Below are 14,728 nucleotides of genomic sequence, written 5' to 3' on the forward strand. Positions count from 1 at the left end.
AATACTGTATTTACATTCATACACATCAATTGTAATTAAGGTATAAAGTGAATAAATAGAATACATTTGATTCCTCAATAAAAGTTAAACTTACCCTGTACATTACTTTTGATTTCCTGAAATTTAAACAATAATAAGATAAGTAACTTTACTTTTTTAGTAACCACCTTATGAAAACTGCAAGGTGGCTGCTCTAATTTAATAAAACAATACGAGGTTCCTATCAGCTTAAATTACTCACCTGTCAAACATATATACATATATTGTATTGATGCTCATTGTTCTATTTACATGACCTGTATCTCGAGATAAAAACATTTCATCATTGAAGGGGGAATCCGATAAGGAGTCGTCAAATGGTTACGGTTATACTAAGATTTCAGTTAATCTTCTACTGCTGGTCGTTTTTCCTGTTTCCAGTTTCAACTCATATGTTTAAAAAGAAGAAAGATGTGGTATGATTGCCAATGAGAAAACTCTCCACAAGAGACCGAAATGACACAGAAATTAACAACTATAGGTCACCGTATAGCCTTCAACAATGAGAAAAGCCCATACCGCATAGTCAGCTATAAAAGACCCCGAAATAACAATGTAAAACAATTGAAACGAGAAAACTAACGGTCTAATTTATGTACAAAAAATGAACGAAAAACAAATATGTAACACATAAACAAACGACAACCACTGAATTACGTGTCGGTTTTTCGAAATACTATACAAAAACTCAAACATTGGTATAAAAGATGGAGGAAATATACAACAGGGACAGTCAAACTCATAAATCGAAAATAAACTGACAACGCCATGGCTTAAAAAAAATAAAAAGACAAACAGACAAATAATAGTACAAAAGACACAACATAGAAAACTAAAGACTAGTAAGCAACACGAAGCCCAAAAAAATCTGAGGGTGATCTCCGGTGCTCCGGAAGCTAGGATAAGTAGATCCTTAAACTGTCATTTAAGTGTTATTTCTCCTATTAGAAGTCATCCAATTTTTTTTTAGCAGTTGAAATTTTAAAGATCTTCATATGCTGATAATGTTTAGCTGTTTACTGTTCTATCATTGTTTTCGAGATAATGAGCAAAACTCACAAAGTAGTCGCAAATTGCACGTTCAGGGCTACAACTCATATAAAGAGTCATTTGATAAGTTGATGGGGTTTACAAAGTATGTATATCTTGACAACCGGAGCAGGATTGCCTCATGTCACCCCGAACCTAATTGTTTTTGTAGATTTTGTAGTTATGATAATTTTTGTTGTTTTCAGTTTCTACCTATCTTCATACCTTTTCACGATGATAGGAAAAAACTCGACAATTATTTTTTAAAAAGTTCACAACACATTGATTATGATTTCCTTTGTATTTTTGTCGTTTGATTTCTGTACCTCTAAACATCCCTTTTTTTCCTATGCATACTACGTTGTGATCATAATTATAATGTTAACTACCGCACAGACAAGAAAACATTATGTACCTTTATGGCATAATAAAAACTAATAAACGTGTTTACCTGCTTGATTTCCTGTTATGCTTAAAACTATGTACTCGGCGGAGCATGTCTGGCTCATCACTGTATGGTTTGGATTGAGTATGATCTTCGCTTTGTTGCTTACAATTTGACAGTTTTAACGTTAGAGGACGTTTCCGTGATGAATCCGCTTGACATGACGATGTAGATAAACTCCTTTGTGCCATTTTTAATTATTCAGACCTGAAAAATAATAAGCGATCTAACTTATTTATTCTCTGTGAATAATTTTTATAATTGCTTTGCCATACAACATAATAAAATTGAGAATGGAAATCTTTTATTAAAGAAATCCTGAATAGTTTTACCAGTGTGAGAGGTATAATAACTGGGGAGTGTTTTAATATGTAACCACCTTCGCTTCGGTTGGAATTAGATAAAAGGAGCGTGCATAACCCTTGAAACAACTCTGTCAGGGTCCATCAGGGACTTAACGGAAACAAAACGTTTGTCATTGTCTAAAATGCTCTATGGTTCCATATGCAATCGAAACTAAGCTCGTGTGCTCCTCCGAGTTGAACCACTCTGCAGACCCTATTTACTGGAGTATTATCAATTCTATATTTCCCTAAATATGCATGAGGAATTTGTCTCTTGATAGCAAACAACAATCAATCGATCAAGCCTGTGTAAAAATTTATTTTTGCATCAAATTTGTAAATGATATAGCATATCTAGCGACTCTCCATATCAGTTGTAGAATTATTATATCAAGAAATAAGGTTCAAGCTGAAAGACATATACTGAACTAAAGAAATTCTTAGATAGATTAATATACTAGTGTGTTATACGAATACAATCTATAGTACAAAAAATGTATGTATTATATTGCTCTGAAAACACAGTTCAGATGAAAATGACAATTTTTTAGTAAAGTTATAATATAAAATACTGCTATTTAACCTGTACCCATGAATATTAAATCCATACCGGTAAAGAACATTTATCCGAATCGTAAATTATTAAATTGCTTTTTCTACCTAACGTATTAATGACATAAAATGTCAAATTTGTAATTAACTTTTGGTGAACTTACCTTCCGATTGAATAGTCTATCATAAATGTCTGCCTTATTTCAAATTGAAGCCAATTTGTCATTGTATTAATTAACTAGCTTTTAAAAATGTATATACCTTTGGATGTTGTTGAAATGTTAGTATAATACCATGGTATATGTTCCAGGAATACTTTTCATCATTGCCAAAATGTTCATCATAGCAAAAATTTGGAATATAATACTACGCTTTTTTTTTAGTAGACAATACAACATTAATCAAAACGAAATAAATATACAGATAATATTAATTAAAACTAACATAAGGTACAACCAGTCGTAACTTGAGAGGTAATCTATCCAACCGCGTCAACTATACACATGTATACAATAGCTGACGATATGCAAATGTTTTATAATTAATTCTATTCGGAGAAAAGTATAACAATATGGGTAAACGTTCTAAGAATCAAAAACTAAAACTTTCCACACTTTTTTTTATCTGTAGCTACTTCCTGATAACTAAATACTCAAGCATATGGTTCTCATACGCATTCAATACATATATTGCTGGGAATACATTCGTCTGAAAAATTAAAGGGAGATAATTTACTACTTCAGGTTTACTCGTGGACACTTTCGGCCATCGCCTTTCAACCTCAAATGTCACTTTACAATTTGTAGAAGACCCTATGGCTTTATCATTTACCATAATAAAGACATACTTAATGTATATTTAATTTTTAACATTTCAGGCTACAATAACATATTATCAGATCGCTTCGGGCTGAATGTATCAGATCTTCGTCTCAATAACCCATATATTTAGCTTCAATTATTGCATATGCAGCTTTTATAGTATGAGATAAGAAGCTCACACAAGCAAAAGGCAAAATTTAAATCATGACTTTGACATATGACGTTGACATCATTTGCTTTATGGTGGACCAAGTACCTCAAATCAAGATACCTTAGGTCTCTGTCGCTTATGGTTCATGGGTTACTTTTATATATCTCTTATGTCAAAGTCAGAAGCCGAAATAACTCTCATATGCAGTATCAATTTGATAAAATTTGACCGAAGCTAGCAGCCTAGGGATTCGCGAACCACTATAAACAGCTAGAAAATGATTTGGTGGAAGGAGAAAAAAGTTATATCAATCAGAACAAATACAAATCGGCCTTTCCACGGAAGCGTGGTTGTACCTAATTAATAATAAAAAAAAAAACTAAAGGAAGTAAATAAAAAAAAAAAAAAACACTGAGTCATCATTGTCGATACAAAAAATTGCGTAGTGTGGTTAGTTTAAAAAGTATTTATTAATGAAAAAATATAACAATTAGGTAGTGCAATTCTACTTGAAATTCAAATATGGGATTCGTATTGATTTAAACGAATTTCGGGTGGAATATTATTCCAAAGGTTTTATAACGGCTGGTAATAGCTTTTACTGCATTATATATAGTTTAAAGACCCCTAGTCCTATAGTAATGTAGCTGTAGCCTCTGATTTGGAACTAATACAGAAAGATAATCAGAACAAATTCTGTGAAACATTTGGGGAAATTCTAACAATTAATGTTTATAAAACCGAAACTGGAGAGTTTCCAAACCTGTTTCATCTTACAGCTAATGCCTTGGTGCTATCTTGATACCACCTTCGCCGATTGCTGCTTCGAGTTGCGAGTTTTCTTAAGATTTTCCTAATAATCAGGTATAATAATCAGGGATATTATCCTAACCAATATCACTATATTCTAAGACTGGGCGTATTATAAAAAATAAATATATGGTTTCTAATTGTTCCTTTTTAGTTTAAAATTCAGCTTTCTGAAGAATGCCAATCGTGTTATAGCCTTATCAAAAATTCTGGGCCACCCTTGTTGTTATAAACAGGTATACTATTTGCTAGTTTCCACACATCTTGACACCTCCCTATATATATATATATAGCTATCAGTAGGGATCGATTAAAAGATTTTGTAAAAACGGTTACTTCAATACATTTGTGGCCGACCTCAGGAGTCTTGAACTGACTAAATCTGTCTCTGTAGCTTTTGAAATATCAAGATTAACGAGCACATCTTCAATATCTTGCTCACTAATGATTCATTCCTTTTCGTTTTTTTTTTAATTTCACCATATTCTTATATTGGTAATATAAAATTTGAATGATCAACAGTTACAGAAGACTCTACGCAGAAATAATCGTTTACGTAATTAGTTTGTCATAATCACTTAATATATTTGCTTATGGACTTTCCGTTTAGAATTTTCCTCGGGGTTGGTATTTTTGTTATTTTACTTTATAGTTATTAAAAAAAAATATTTGGTAATCCGATCAAATTTTTAAGAGTTTCCCATCAATGTTTTGTGTTTATTGTGTGTATACCATAATCAAATTAAGAATGGAAATGGGGGAATGTGTCAAAGAGACAACAACCCGACCATAGAACAGACAACAGCAGAAGGTAACCAACAGGTCTTCAATGCAGCGAGAAATTCCCGCACTCGGAGGCGTCCTTCAGGTTATAACCCTTTTTACTGGCTTTTCCAAGAATTGTTGACTTGGTCTAACGTAGCTTATGTATTTATTTCTTATTCGTTGAACATGCATCCAATCATTGTGCGGTTGAATGTATTAGAAAGATTCGACATATTAGATCAGAGGTATCACGATTAAATAGAACTTCAGAAAGTGAAAGCTAGTTAATATTCCGTCGTATTTGCAGCCTGTTATCAAAATAAACAATTAAAAATTATCCAATAGTTATGAATTTCGTCTTAGTGTATGATAATAAATAATATTAAAAGATACCTTTGTAGGATTTGTCATCTTGTTTTGTATAAGGAAGTATTCATTGATACTACTTAAAACTGTGATATCTTATTTACATATATATTTATCATATATTTAAGCGCTTTCTAAGTCTACTTCACTTAGTTTACAATTACACATTTCCATTGATGTATCTTTCCTTTAGAGAAGTTAAGCGAAAACAGAAAAATAATTCAATTCTTGATTATTTCATCCTGCCGAGACACTGTGACCCTACTTCAAAACAGGATTATACTCTTCTGATAAAATATCAGTGATATTGTGTCATAGTTTTCTAGAACCTTAAGGCAATATTTACCAAGCTTAATGTCATTATGGTTAACATTCTGAAGCACCTTAGATCCCCCCTGTTTTTAGTCAGGTTTGTGTTGCACAGCTTTAGTTTTCGGAATGGTTTTTTGTGTTTTATATTGTTTAACTTTTCGTCGTTTGCATTGCCAGTTTTTTCGACTGATGATATTGAATATCCCTTTGGAATATTTCGCCTCTCTTGAATTCAATTATGTTAGAGGTTATCTACATAATATAGATTCGCATACAATACTACCCTTTAAATGTCCCTCGCTGAAAAGCCTTCAAATTAAGAGCGTAACCAAATCAGTACGCAAAGACGAATACAGGATAGGCAAGGAATCTTAATGGTTTGGGATAATAACTCCGATAATTCCACATTAAGATTCAATTCTGAAAAATTATTTTTTTGTAAATTTGGTTAAACTCATTGCTTTTAATTGCAAAACAAAAATGAAGTAACACTTTACAAAGTGTATGTGCCCGAAGAGCTTTATCATTTTAATCTTCATCGGGAACACTCAAAGCCTATATTTGAAAGTGAAACATATTAATAAGTGCCCAAACAGGTAAGTAATTTATGACCAGAAAGGACATACAATTAACAATCTTATCCACCTAAGCTTAAACTTGCCTGAGTTTGAACATTTGAAACAGGATATTTTTTTACGAAAATGACTGCAATGTCAATTGGCGATCGCCCCCCAAGGCAACTGTAATCAAATTTTAAAAATGACGGATAAATTACCTTTTAATACCTACATGACTGACGTTATATTATTCAAACTATTCGGCAAGACCTTGAATCAAAATTCATTTGACAAATAAAAAATGTTTAAAAGTTAAATTATTATGTTTTACTACTGATACTTATGTAGTACACTATAATTACACTATAACAGAAGTCATGTATAGAATTTCAAAGAATTTATATACAAATCAGTGGGTTAAAAAAGAAATTGTACATATAGAATAGTTTGTAAATGTGTACATAAACGTACTTACACAGTATATTGTTTATTCCATTAACAATCCTCGTACAATCGTAAATAGGTCACATACCGGATATACAATTGACTTGAGGGAAGCAACATCTTTTATCTAATTTTGAATACAATATTTGGCTATAAAATTATATTGGTTTAAAAATAAGATTACAATCAGTCAACATAGAGGGGTTTATTTGCTGTATTTGTTTTAAATTGCACACAAGTCAGTCGTGTGTCCTTGTTTATTTGTCGAAAATTTTTAAGTTGTGTGTTTTTAATATACAGAACATAGAATTTGGTGACATTAAAAAATATAGCAGGTAAATAAGAAATGAATTCAAACAGAAAATAAATACAAATAAGTCAATAGTTGTTTTTTTTAAGGTTGGTTTTTTTTTTCCATTAAAAACAAACGACCCATTTGAAATGTTGGTTCAATTTCTCTCGAACCTAATAAAACATACAAATTATGTTCTATATTTTGTAAGGATAATCATGTTTCACAAACTTAAAGACCAAAATACAATGCAGATATAAATCAATAAAGATGTGAGGCGAGAAACAAACTTACCAACAAAAATAGCAAAAGGAAATCAAGACCTACAGTCTAAAACAATTATAGAATGGTAAGGGTATCATACAACCTCGAAAACGTCCCCTGAGTCTATAAGCAATGATAAGATATAATACGATTCGTCAACTTTTTACTTACTTCTATACATTCATGAATATGTGTAACTTTCGATTCTCTTTAGTAATATTTTTTATGTTGCTTTAAAATTTTCGTTACTTTTACAATAAAGTTAACAGTCTAGCTTTTATATTCTATGATTTAAGAGATGGAAAACAACACGTTTAATAATATTCGACATATTCTTCAATTCCGGGAAATTGAAATGTTGACATTTGTATGCCCCATATATGGGCATTATGTTTTCTGGTCTGTACGTCCGTCTGTTCGTTCGTCCATCCGTTCGTCCGTTCGTTCGTCCGTTCGTCCGTCTGTCCCGTTTCAGGTTTAAGTTTTTGGTCGAGGTAGTTTTTGATGACGTTGAAGTCTGATCAACTTGAAAATTAGTAAACATGTTCCTTATGATATGATCTTTCTAATTTTAATGGCAACTAAGAGATTTTATCCCATTTGCATGGTCCACTGAACATAGACAATGATTGTGCTGATGGTGCATCAATGTACTTGACAACATTCTTGTTCTATGAATAAGTTGTGATTTCTAATTCTTTTCTTTTTTAATAAACGTCTTTTTTTAAGGATATCTTAGAGAAATCTCTAGATATTATCTTGCCATACTGCTTTTATAACGATTGTATTTGTTATTTCCATTTTTAACTTGTTATCTTATATAACATCTATTCCAAATCAAAGTTGAGTTAAACCTAATTTGTCCAAGTTTTAAGTTGATCTTTTCGAAAAGAAAAGAAACGTTTTGTGTACTTGGTTAGAATTTCTGATAAAGATGTACTATGCATTTAAAGTCCTTGCGATTCAAGGTTCTTACTTCATGCATGAATCTAATTGACTGTTTGGTTTTTGCTTGCTTTTGACTTCACATATTTTTCTTTTAGTTTTCAGTTCAGCTTAACCTCTGAAAAAGAAGATGTCTTCTATATACTAAGAAAATTCGCTTATAATTTGCCTACCTTAAGAATGAAAACACAAGATGTAGTCCTTTGAAATTCCTCTACTTTTTTTGTTCAGTGTGCCTACACATTGTAGGTCACGCTCGGTGAGGTGAAACTTGATAGTTTAAACATGTATACTAGTCAACAAAAGTAACGATACACATAGTGCCTTTAACTCTACTTTATCATCAAATGTGACCAGTAAGAAAAACTATACAATAAAAAAAATTTACTTTATTTTATTTGCAAAGCAATTATACAAAGTCATGTAATTCAGAAAATATGGCCATCGAAATAAAAAGAATGTTGTAATAATGACCACAGGTACCATTTTTTTCTATTTCATGTTCAAGTTTTTAGTATCGGTTTTCGAAATTTTATGCGAATTTTTGTTTCTTAGAAAACAATAAACCTACAAGAAAAAACATGTCACGTTTTTGACTTTAGTCAATGGTTTTGATAAAAACACATCACTCTGCAAATAATGACCAATTTGACAAGTCTAGATCTATTCCTTGATATTGTGTATTAAATTCTTATAATATGAAAAATGCATTCATGATTGCTTTGTATGTTTTTTTTTGTTGCGTTTTATATTTCTTGTTGCCTTGTATAGTTATCGGACTCAAAGAACGTCATGTCGATGTGTTTTACCTGGGTTTTGATATCTTAAAAAATTAAGTACAAAAAATAAGAAGACTTGTCATTTTTATCTAAGATCAATTGAAAATTTAATTTACTTTAGGTAGTATAAAAGGGGCTCTTTTATTTAATAATGATTTGAGTTTGAATTTTTATGTTGACAGGTTAAGATTGAGTTTATATTTACGTTTAATTGTGGATGGAATAATTCATTCATATTTGTGAAGTGAACGATACCTAGCAGATTACTTAAAGAACAAATCATTTCTCAAGCGATTTTGTGTTGTACTTTAAATGTTATGGGTCATTGTAATTCAGGAGCATTTTTGTTCTTTCTATAGTCAATCATTTCTAAGTTTTTTTAATTACTCTTGGAACCAACATATGTAATTGTCGTTTGAATTTCGACTGCTGTATAGATTTTTACTGCAGCTGCACGGAACCACATTGAAGTTTCTTTAATGTTGTAACTACAACATACTTACTCAAAATCCCATGTATACTGCAAAATCCAATGGGATAATGCAGAATTATAAAATCCCATGCATGCTTTATAAAATCAAATGGCAAAAGAACCTTCTAGTCTGAAGCTTGAACACTTAGTTTTTAATTAATCCAATGTTATTCAGCACATTTCGGTTATTTACATGACATTGATCTTAAACAAAGTATGGACATGTAAATGAGTCTTTTCTTTATTTAAAGTGACCTCTAAGGAAAATTCAAAACGAACAGTTGCTTAACAAATAGCAAAATCAAACAAATGGAAAACAACTGTTATATTACTGACTTGGTACAGATATCCTTGTGTACAAAATAGTGGATTACCCTATCCTTGCATACAGTCGCATAAAATTCCTTTATATTAACAACAATGTGTGACCTAAACAAACAGACATATAATAGGTCACAACGTCCAAAATTAAGTTATGCCATTCATCACTGTGTTATCATCTTAATCACTTTAAAAACAAACAACTAAGTCAAATAGAAAAACAAAATTGCACTCCTTAGACAAAGTACATAAGCGAAAATGAAAGACACGAATACAAAAAAAAATGACCATATCACAATAATACAATTGAGGGAAGTATCGATACAGAGCCACGCCAAAAGTATGTAACAAAAATATACAAAGAAAAATGAAAAAACACCATAACACGTATACGTAAAAAGCTTGTTTTCTCTAATAAGAAATGAAATATGCTAAATTTTCTTACTGAAATTAAAATTTTGTTCTCCACAACATTTATGTACGTTTCGGCAATAAAGGTTATCGAAAGGTTGTAGATATTCCTATCGGCACATATTGTGCCCCTTTAATAGCTGACTTGTTCTTATACTGTTTATCACAGTTTATGACCACACTCCGATAAAGGATATTTTCATTAGTTGTTCATGGCTTAAAACTAGTTGTCAGTAACTGCGAATACTGTCAATACTCTCAAGGTCGTACGGTTGCCTATAGAAGAGGGACGAAAGATACCAGAGGGACAGTCAAACTCATCAATCGAAAATAAACTGACAACGCTAAAATTATTTACATCCACTTTACTTGAACTTTAGTGGATATTTGTCTTATCATGGAAACTATACAACATCTTCTTATCAAGAAATATATAAGCCGTTATAAAGACATCGTTATATTGTAATAATGACACAAAGATAAATCTAGATACTCTCTTATGCGAGTTTTTGTCTTTAAAGGACTACGAATACGATTATGTTGCACTTCTCACTTTATTATAATTCAAAAATTGTAAAAATGTTATGCACGAAAAAGAGGTATTAAAGATTTTCCAAAATATTATATTGTACAACCCACCACAAACACCACAAACATCCGAAACGTTTTGAAAAAAAACCAGACATTGAAATGAAACCATAAATCGTCCATAAAGAAAAGAAATGGTCACAATATCATTTTCATTGTTGTTAAGCGAATCTTGAGATTAAATCAAACGTGTAATACGGCATATATTTTTAAGTTCACTTCTAAATGCACACATGTACAAAATTGAAAGTTGATATCACTTACATCGTCGTATATAATGTGGGGGAAAAAATAAACGTTGTAATGAAAAGGCGAAAGAACAAACAGAAGTACATACGCATAGCCCAAAATCATAAAAACCATCTCCTTTCGTTGAATTTGCAAAAACAAATACCAGTCTTAGGAGTAAATTTCAAATATTTCAATCCTTTATGGGTTGATTTAAAATACATATATAGGTAAGCAATTAAGATGGTTTTTAAATTTGATAGATGCTTTTTTTGTGCTTCTTTGTTAAATATTTGTTTGTTTTTGTTCTAATTGGGTTTTGTGACACGGTGATGACTACTGTACCCCTATTTTGACAAAGTTACCTATTATGTCTGTTTTGTTCACGCGTTTTTGTAAATATAATGGAATTTGATGCGATTGTCATACAAGTGAGAGGTTTAGCGCTATAAAACCAGGTTCAAACCACCATTTTCTACATTTCAAAATGCCTGAACCAAGTCAGAAATATGACAGTTGTCCATTGGTTTGATGTGTTATATCATTTAATTTTGCCATTTGATTAGGGACTTTCCGTTTTGAATTTTCTCGGAGTTCAGTATTTTTTGTGATTTTACTTTCTTTCACAGTCCCTTGATGTTATTTTTCGTAAATACTGCTCAATAACATGATATATCTGTTCATTATTTCTTCATAGACAGAACGAAATATCACAGTAACTCAATAAATAATGTTAATTTTACATTTGCCAGGTATTTGAAACGGTGAATTTGCATTCTTCGTTCATCGATCGCATTTTAAACCAAATGTAGCGTTGTATAAAAATTTCTCAAGATCTTATAACAAAACATCCGATATCGCATTGTCCCATTGTTCACTTCAATTGTGATGAATTTGTGCAAAATATATTAAAACTTTGATAAATACATCTTTTGTTATCCTGCTCCTTTTCAAATATAGTACGAATACAAAAAAAAAGTATTGGAAATAAGAAAAGACTAGAATGTATATTTGTATACTCATAACTGATTGTGATATATAAATGTCTAATACGGGAATTTAAATTTGAAGCAGTATAATATGAATGAAAAAATAATAGAACGTAAAAAGTTGGATCGTGTGACAAACTCCGCATGCGGAAGACTGCAAAGTGAAAGGAAGGCTTCAGTTTTTGGTAAGCGTAAGATTTAAATTAAAATGTCAATTTCTGAGTGGTGAACGTGTGAAAGTTGGTTCCATATGAGAGTTAGTTGGTTTGTGTTGGAACGTTAGCGAGATATAAATGGGAGCCAGAATGAAATATTACAGTAATTCAATAAATAATGTTAATTTTACATTGGCCAGGTATTTGAAACGGTGCATTTGCATTCTTCGTTCATCGATCGTATTTAAAACAAAATGTAGCGTTGTATAAAAAAAACTTCTCAAGATCTTATAACAAAACATCCGATATCGCATTGTCCCATTGTTCACTTTAATGGTGATGAATGTGTGCAATATATATTTAAACTTTGATTAATACATCTTATGTTACCCCGCTTCTTTTAAAAGAGGGACGAAAGATACCAAAGGGACAGTCAAACTCATAAATCTAAAACAAACTGACAACGCCATGGCTAAAAATAAAAAAGACAAACAGAAAAACAATAGTACACACGACAAAACATAGAAAACTAAAGAATAAACAACACGAACCCCACCAAAAACTAGGGGTGATCTCAGGTGCTCCGGAAGGGTAAGCAGATCCTGCTCCACATGTGGCACCCGTCGTGTTGCTTAAGTGATTACAAATCCGGTAAATAGTCTAATTCGGTAGGTCATATTCATGAAAGGGGATTGTAGTTACGACGTAAGGAACATATCCGATATCATTTGTGAAACGGTTATTCCATAACGGTCAACCAACTCGTGATGGCGTCCGTAAAATTTACGAAGGGATGATTTCAACTTCACCATTTGGAACTCTTGGTTTAATAGCTTCCTTGTGAGCAGCAAACCTCTATCAAGAAAATCATGATAGGAAATGCAAGCACGGGAATATCGTATCAATTGGGAGATATATACCCCGTATGCAGGTGCTGCTGGAATGTTGCTACTTAGAAATGGAAAGTTCACAATTGGAAAGCTGAAATCATCTCTTTTGTCGTAAAGTTTTGTTTTCAACCGACCCTCATTGTCAATTTCTAGATGTAAGTCAAGATATGAAGCCGACTTAACTGTATCTGTAGTATCCTTTATCTCTAGTTCGATTGGATAGATGCGTTCCACATAGTCACCAAATTTTGAATTGTTTAGTGAAAGAACATCATCTATATAGCGGAAAGTAGAGTTAAAGGATATTGCTAACTTCTTATCTTTCTTCCTAAGAAGTTCCTGCATGAAGTCAGCCTCATAATAATAAAGAAACAAGTCGGCGAGTAGAGGGGCACAGTTTGTTCCCATTGGAATGCCGACAGTCTGTTGAAAAACACGTCCTCCGAACGTAACAAATATGTTGTCAATCAAGAAATCAAGCATCTTGATAATATCAGTTTCAGAGAATTTTTTGTTTGAATCAGAGTGATTCTTTACAAAGTAGGATTTATCCCTCCCTAAGACAAGATACTTGTATCTACGTTGGCCATTCTTTTTTATGAAGCAAAGTAATATCAACTCTTTCAATTTGTCTTTTAGTTTGGAATGTGGAATACTTGTGTACAGGGTAGAAAAGTCAAATGTTTTAATACTGTTACAAGATGAAAGAGAGTTAGATTGTATGTACTCTAAAAGATCTTTTGAATTTTTAAGTATCCACATCTGATTCACGCCACCTCTAGAATAGGCAGTTTCACAATAACTTTGAAGCCCGTGATGGCGTCCGTAAAATTTACGAAGGCATGATTTCAACTTTTTAAATTTTACGGACGCCATAACTTTTATTACCAGTTTCACAATAACTTTATATTTTAAAATATAGTCCGAATACAAACAAATATTTGAAATGAAAAAGGAAAATATGTATCTTTGTATACTCATAACTGATTGTGATATATAAATGTCTCATACGGGAATTTAAAATTTGAAGCAATATAATAAGAATGAAATACAATGATAGCCTTCATTTGTAGTAAAGAAATCTAATTCAAAACATCAATAATGCTAATAATTTGATGGTTGTAACCGGCTTTAAACTTCTACTTTTAGACGTGATTCAAATTGATTCCGATTCATCAGGAAAAACATTTCGTGGTCATCATTCGGTGTATCGAAGAAAATTTCGTTAAAAGAGTACATGTATGTTACGGGTTCGTGAAGAGTAATATGTAAATGGATTATATAAGTTATAACATGAGCAACACGACGGGTGCCACACGTTGAGCAGGATCCCTTCCGAAGCAACTGAGATCACCACCAGTTTTTATGGAGTTTGTTTTACTTATTCTTTAGTTTTCTATGTTGTGCCATGTGTATTATTATTTGTCTGTTTGTCTTTTACATTTTTAGCCATGGCGTTGTCAGTTTTGAGATATCATAAACAAAAGTGCTTTGGTTTTTCGTTTTTGATTTCTGAATCATGTTTTGTCGCCTTTTGCTAATACTTTTATGTTCGACTCTTAACCATCTCAGAGAAACAATTAATCAGAAGCTGTGATAATTCAATTTGAACGATGTTTATCGTTTACTACAAATTAATTGTACGTAATTCCGTTCAAGTTTTCAATGTGCATACGTAGTCCTATAATATATGACATTTACATATGTTAAATGTTAAAGCCGGGTTTTAACATCGATAGTAAACAAAAAATATCCGATA

General features: G+C 31.7%; 1 protein-coding gene across 2 annotated transcripts in view; it reads right to left on the reverse strand.

The window, feature by feature from the left end:
* Window positions 1–8,389, reverse strand: part of LOC143067464 (cytosolic phospholipase A2-like) — a 34,362-nt gene extending 25,973 nt beyond the window's left edge. Inside the window, exons 1-3 of one of the 2 annotated variants that reach the window (XM_076240755.1) lie at window positions 8,310–8,389; window positions 1,520–1,720; window positions 95–116 (exon numbers count right to left, since the gene is read on the reverse strand). In XM_076240755.1, the coding sequence (XP_076096870.1) occupies window positions 95–116; window positions 1,520–1,704 (207 nt within the window). In that variant the 5' untranslated portion in view covers window positions 1,705–1,720; window positions 8,310–8,389. Of the gene's footprint in view, window positions 1–94; window positions 117–1,519; window positions 1,721–6,666; window positions 6,763–8,309 lie in introns of those variants that run through there. The other variant, XM_076240756.1, reaches the window with a different exon arrangement.
* Window positions 8,390–14,728: the final 6,339 nt, after the last annotated feature.

The sequence above is a fragment of the Mytilus galloprovincialis genome, chromosome 3 (assembly GCF_965363235.1).
Source record: "Mytilus galloprovincialis chromosome 3, xbMytGall1.hap1.1, whole genome shotgun sequence".
Lineage (NCBI taxonomy): Eukaryota > Metazoa > Mollusca > Bivalvia > Mytilida > Mytilidae > Mytilus > Mytilus galloprovincialis.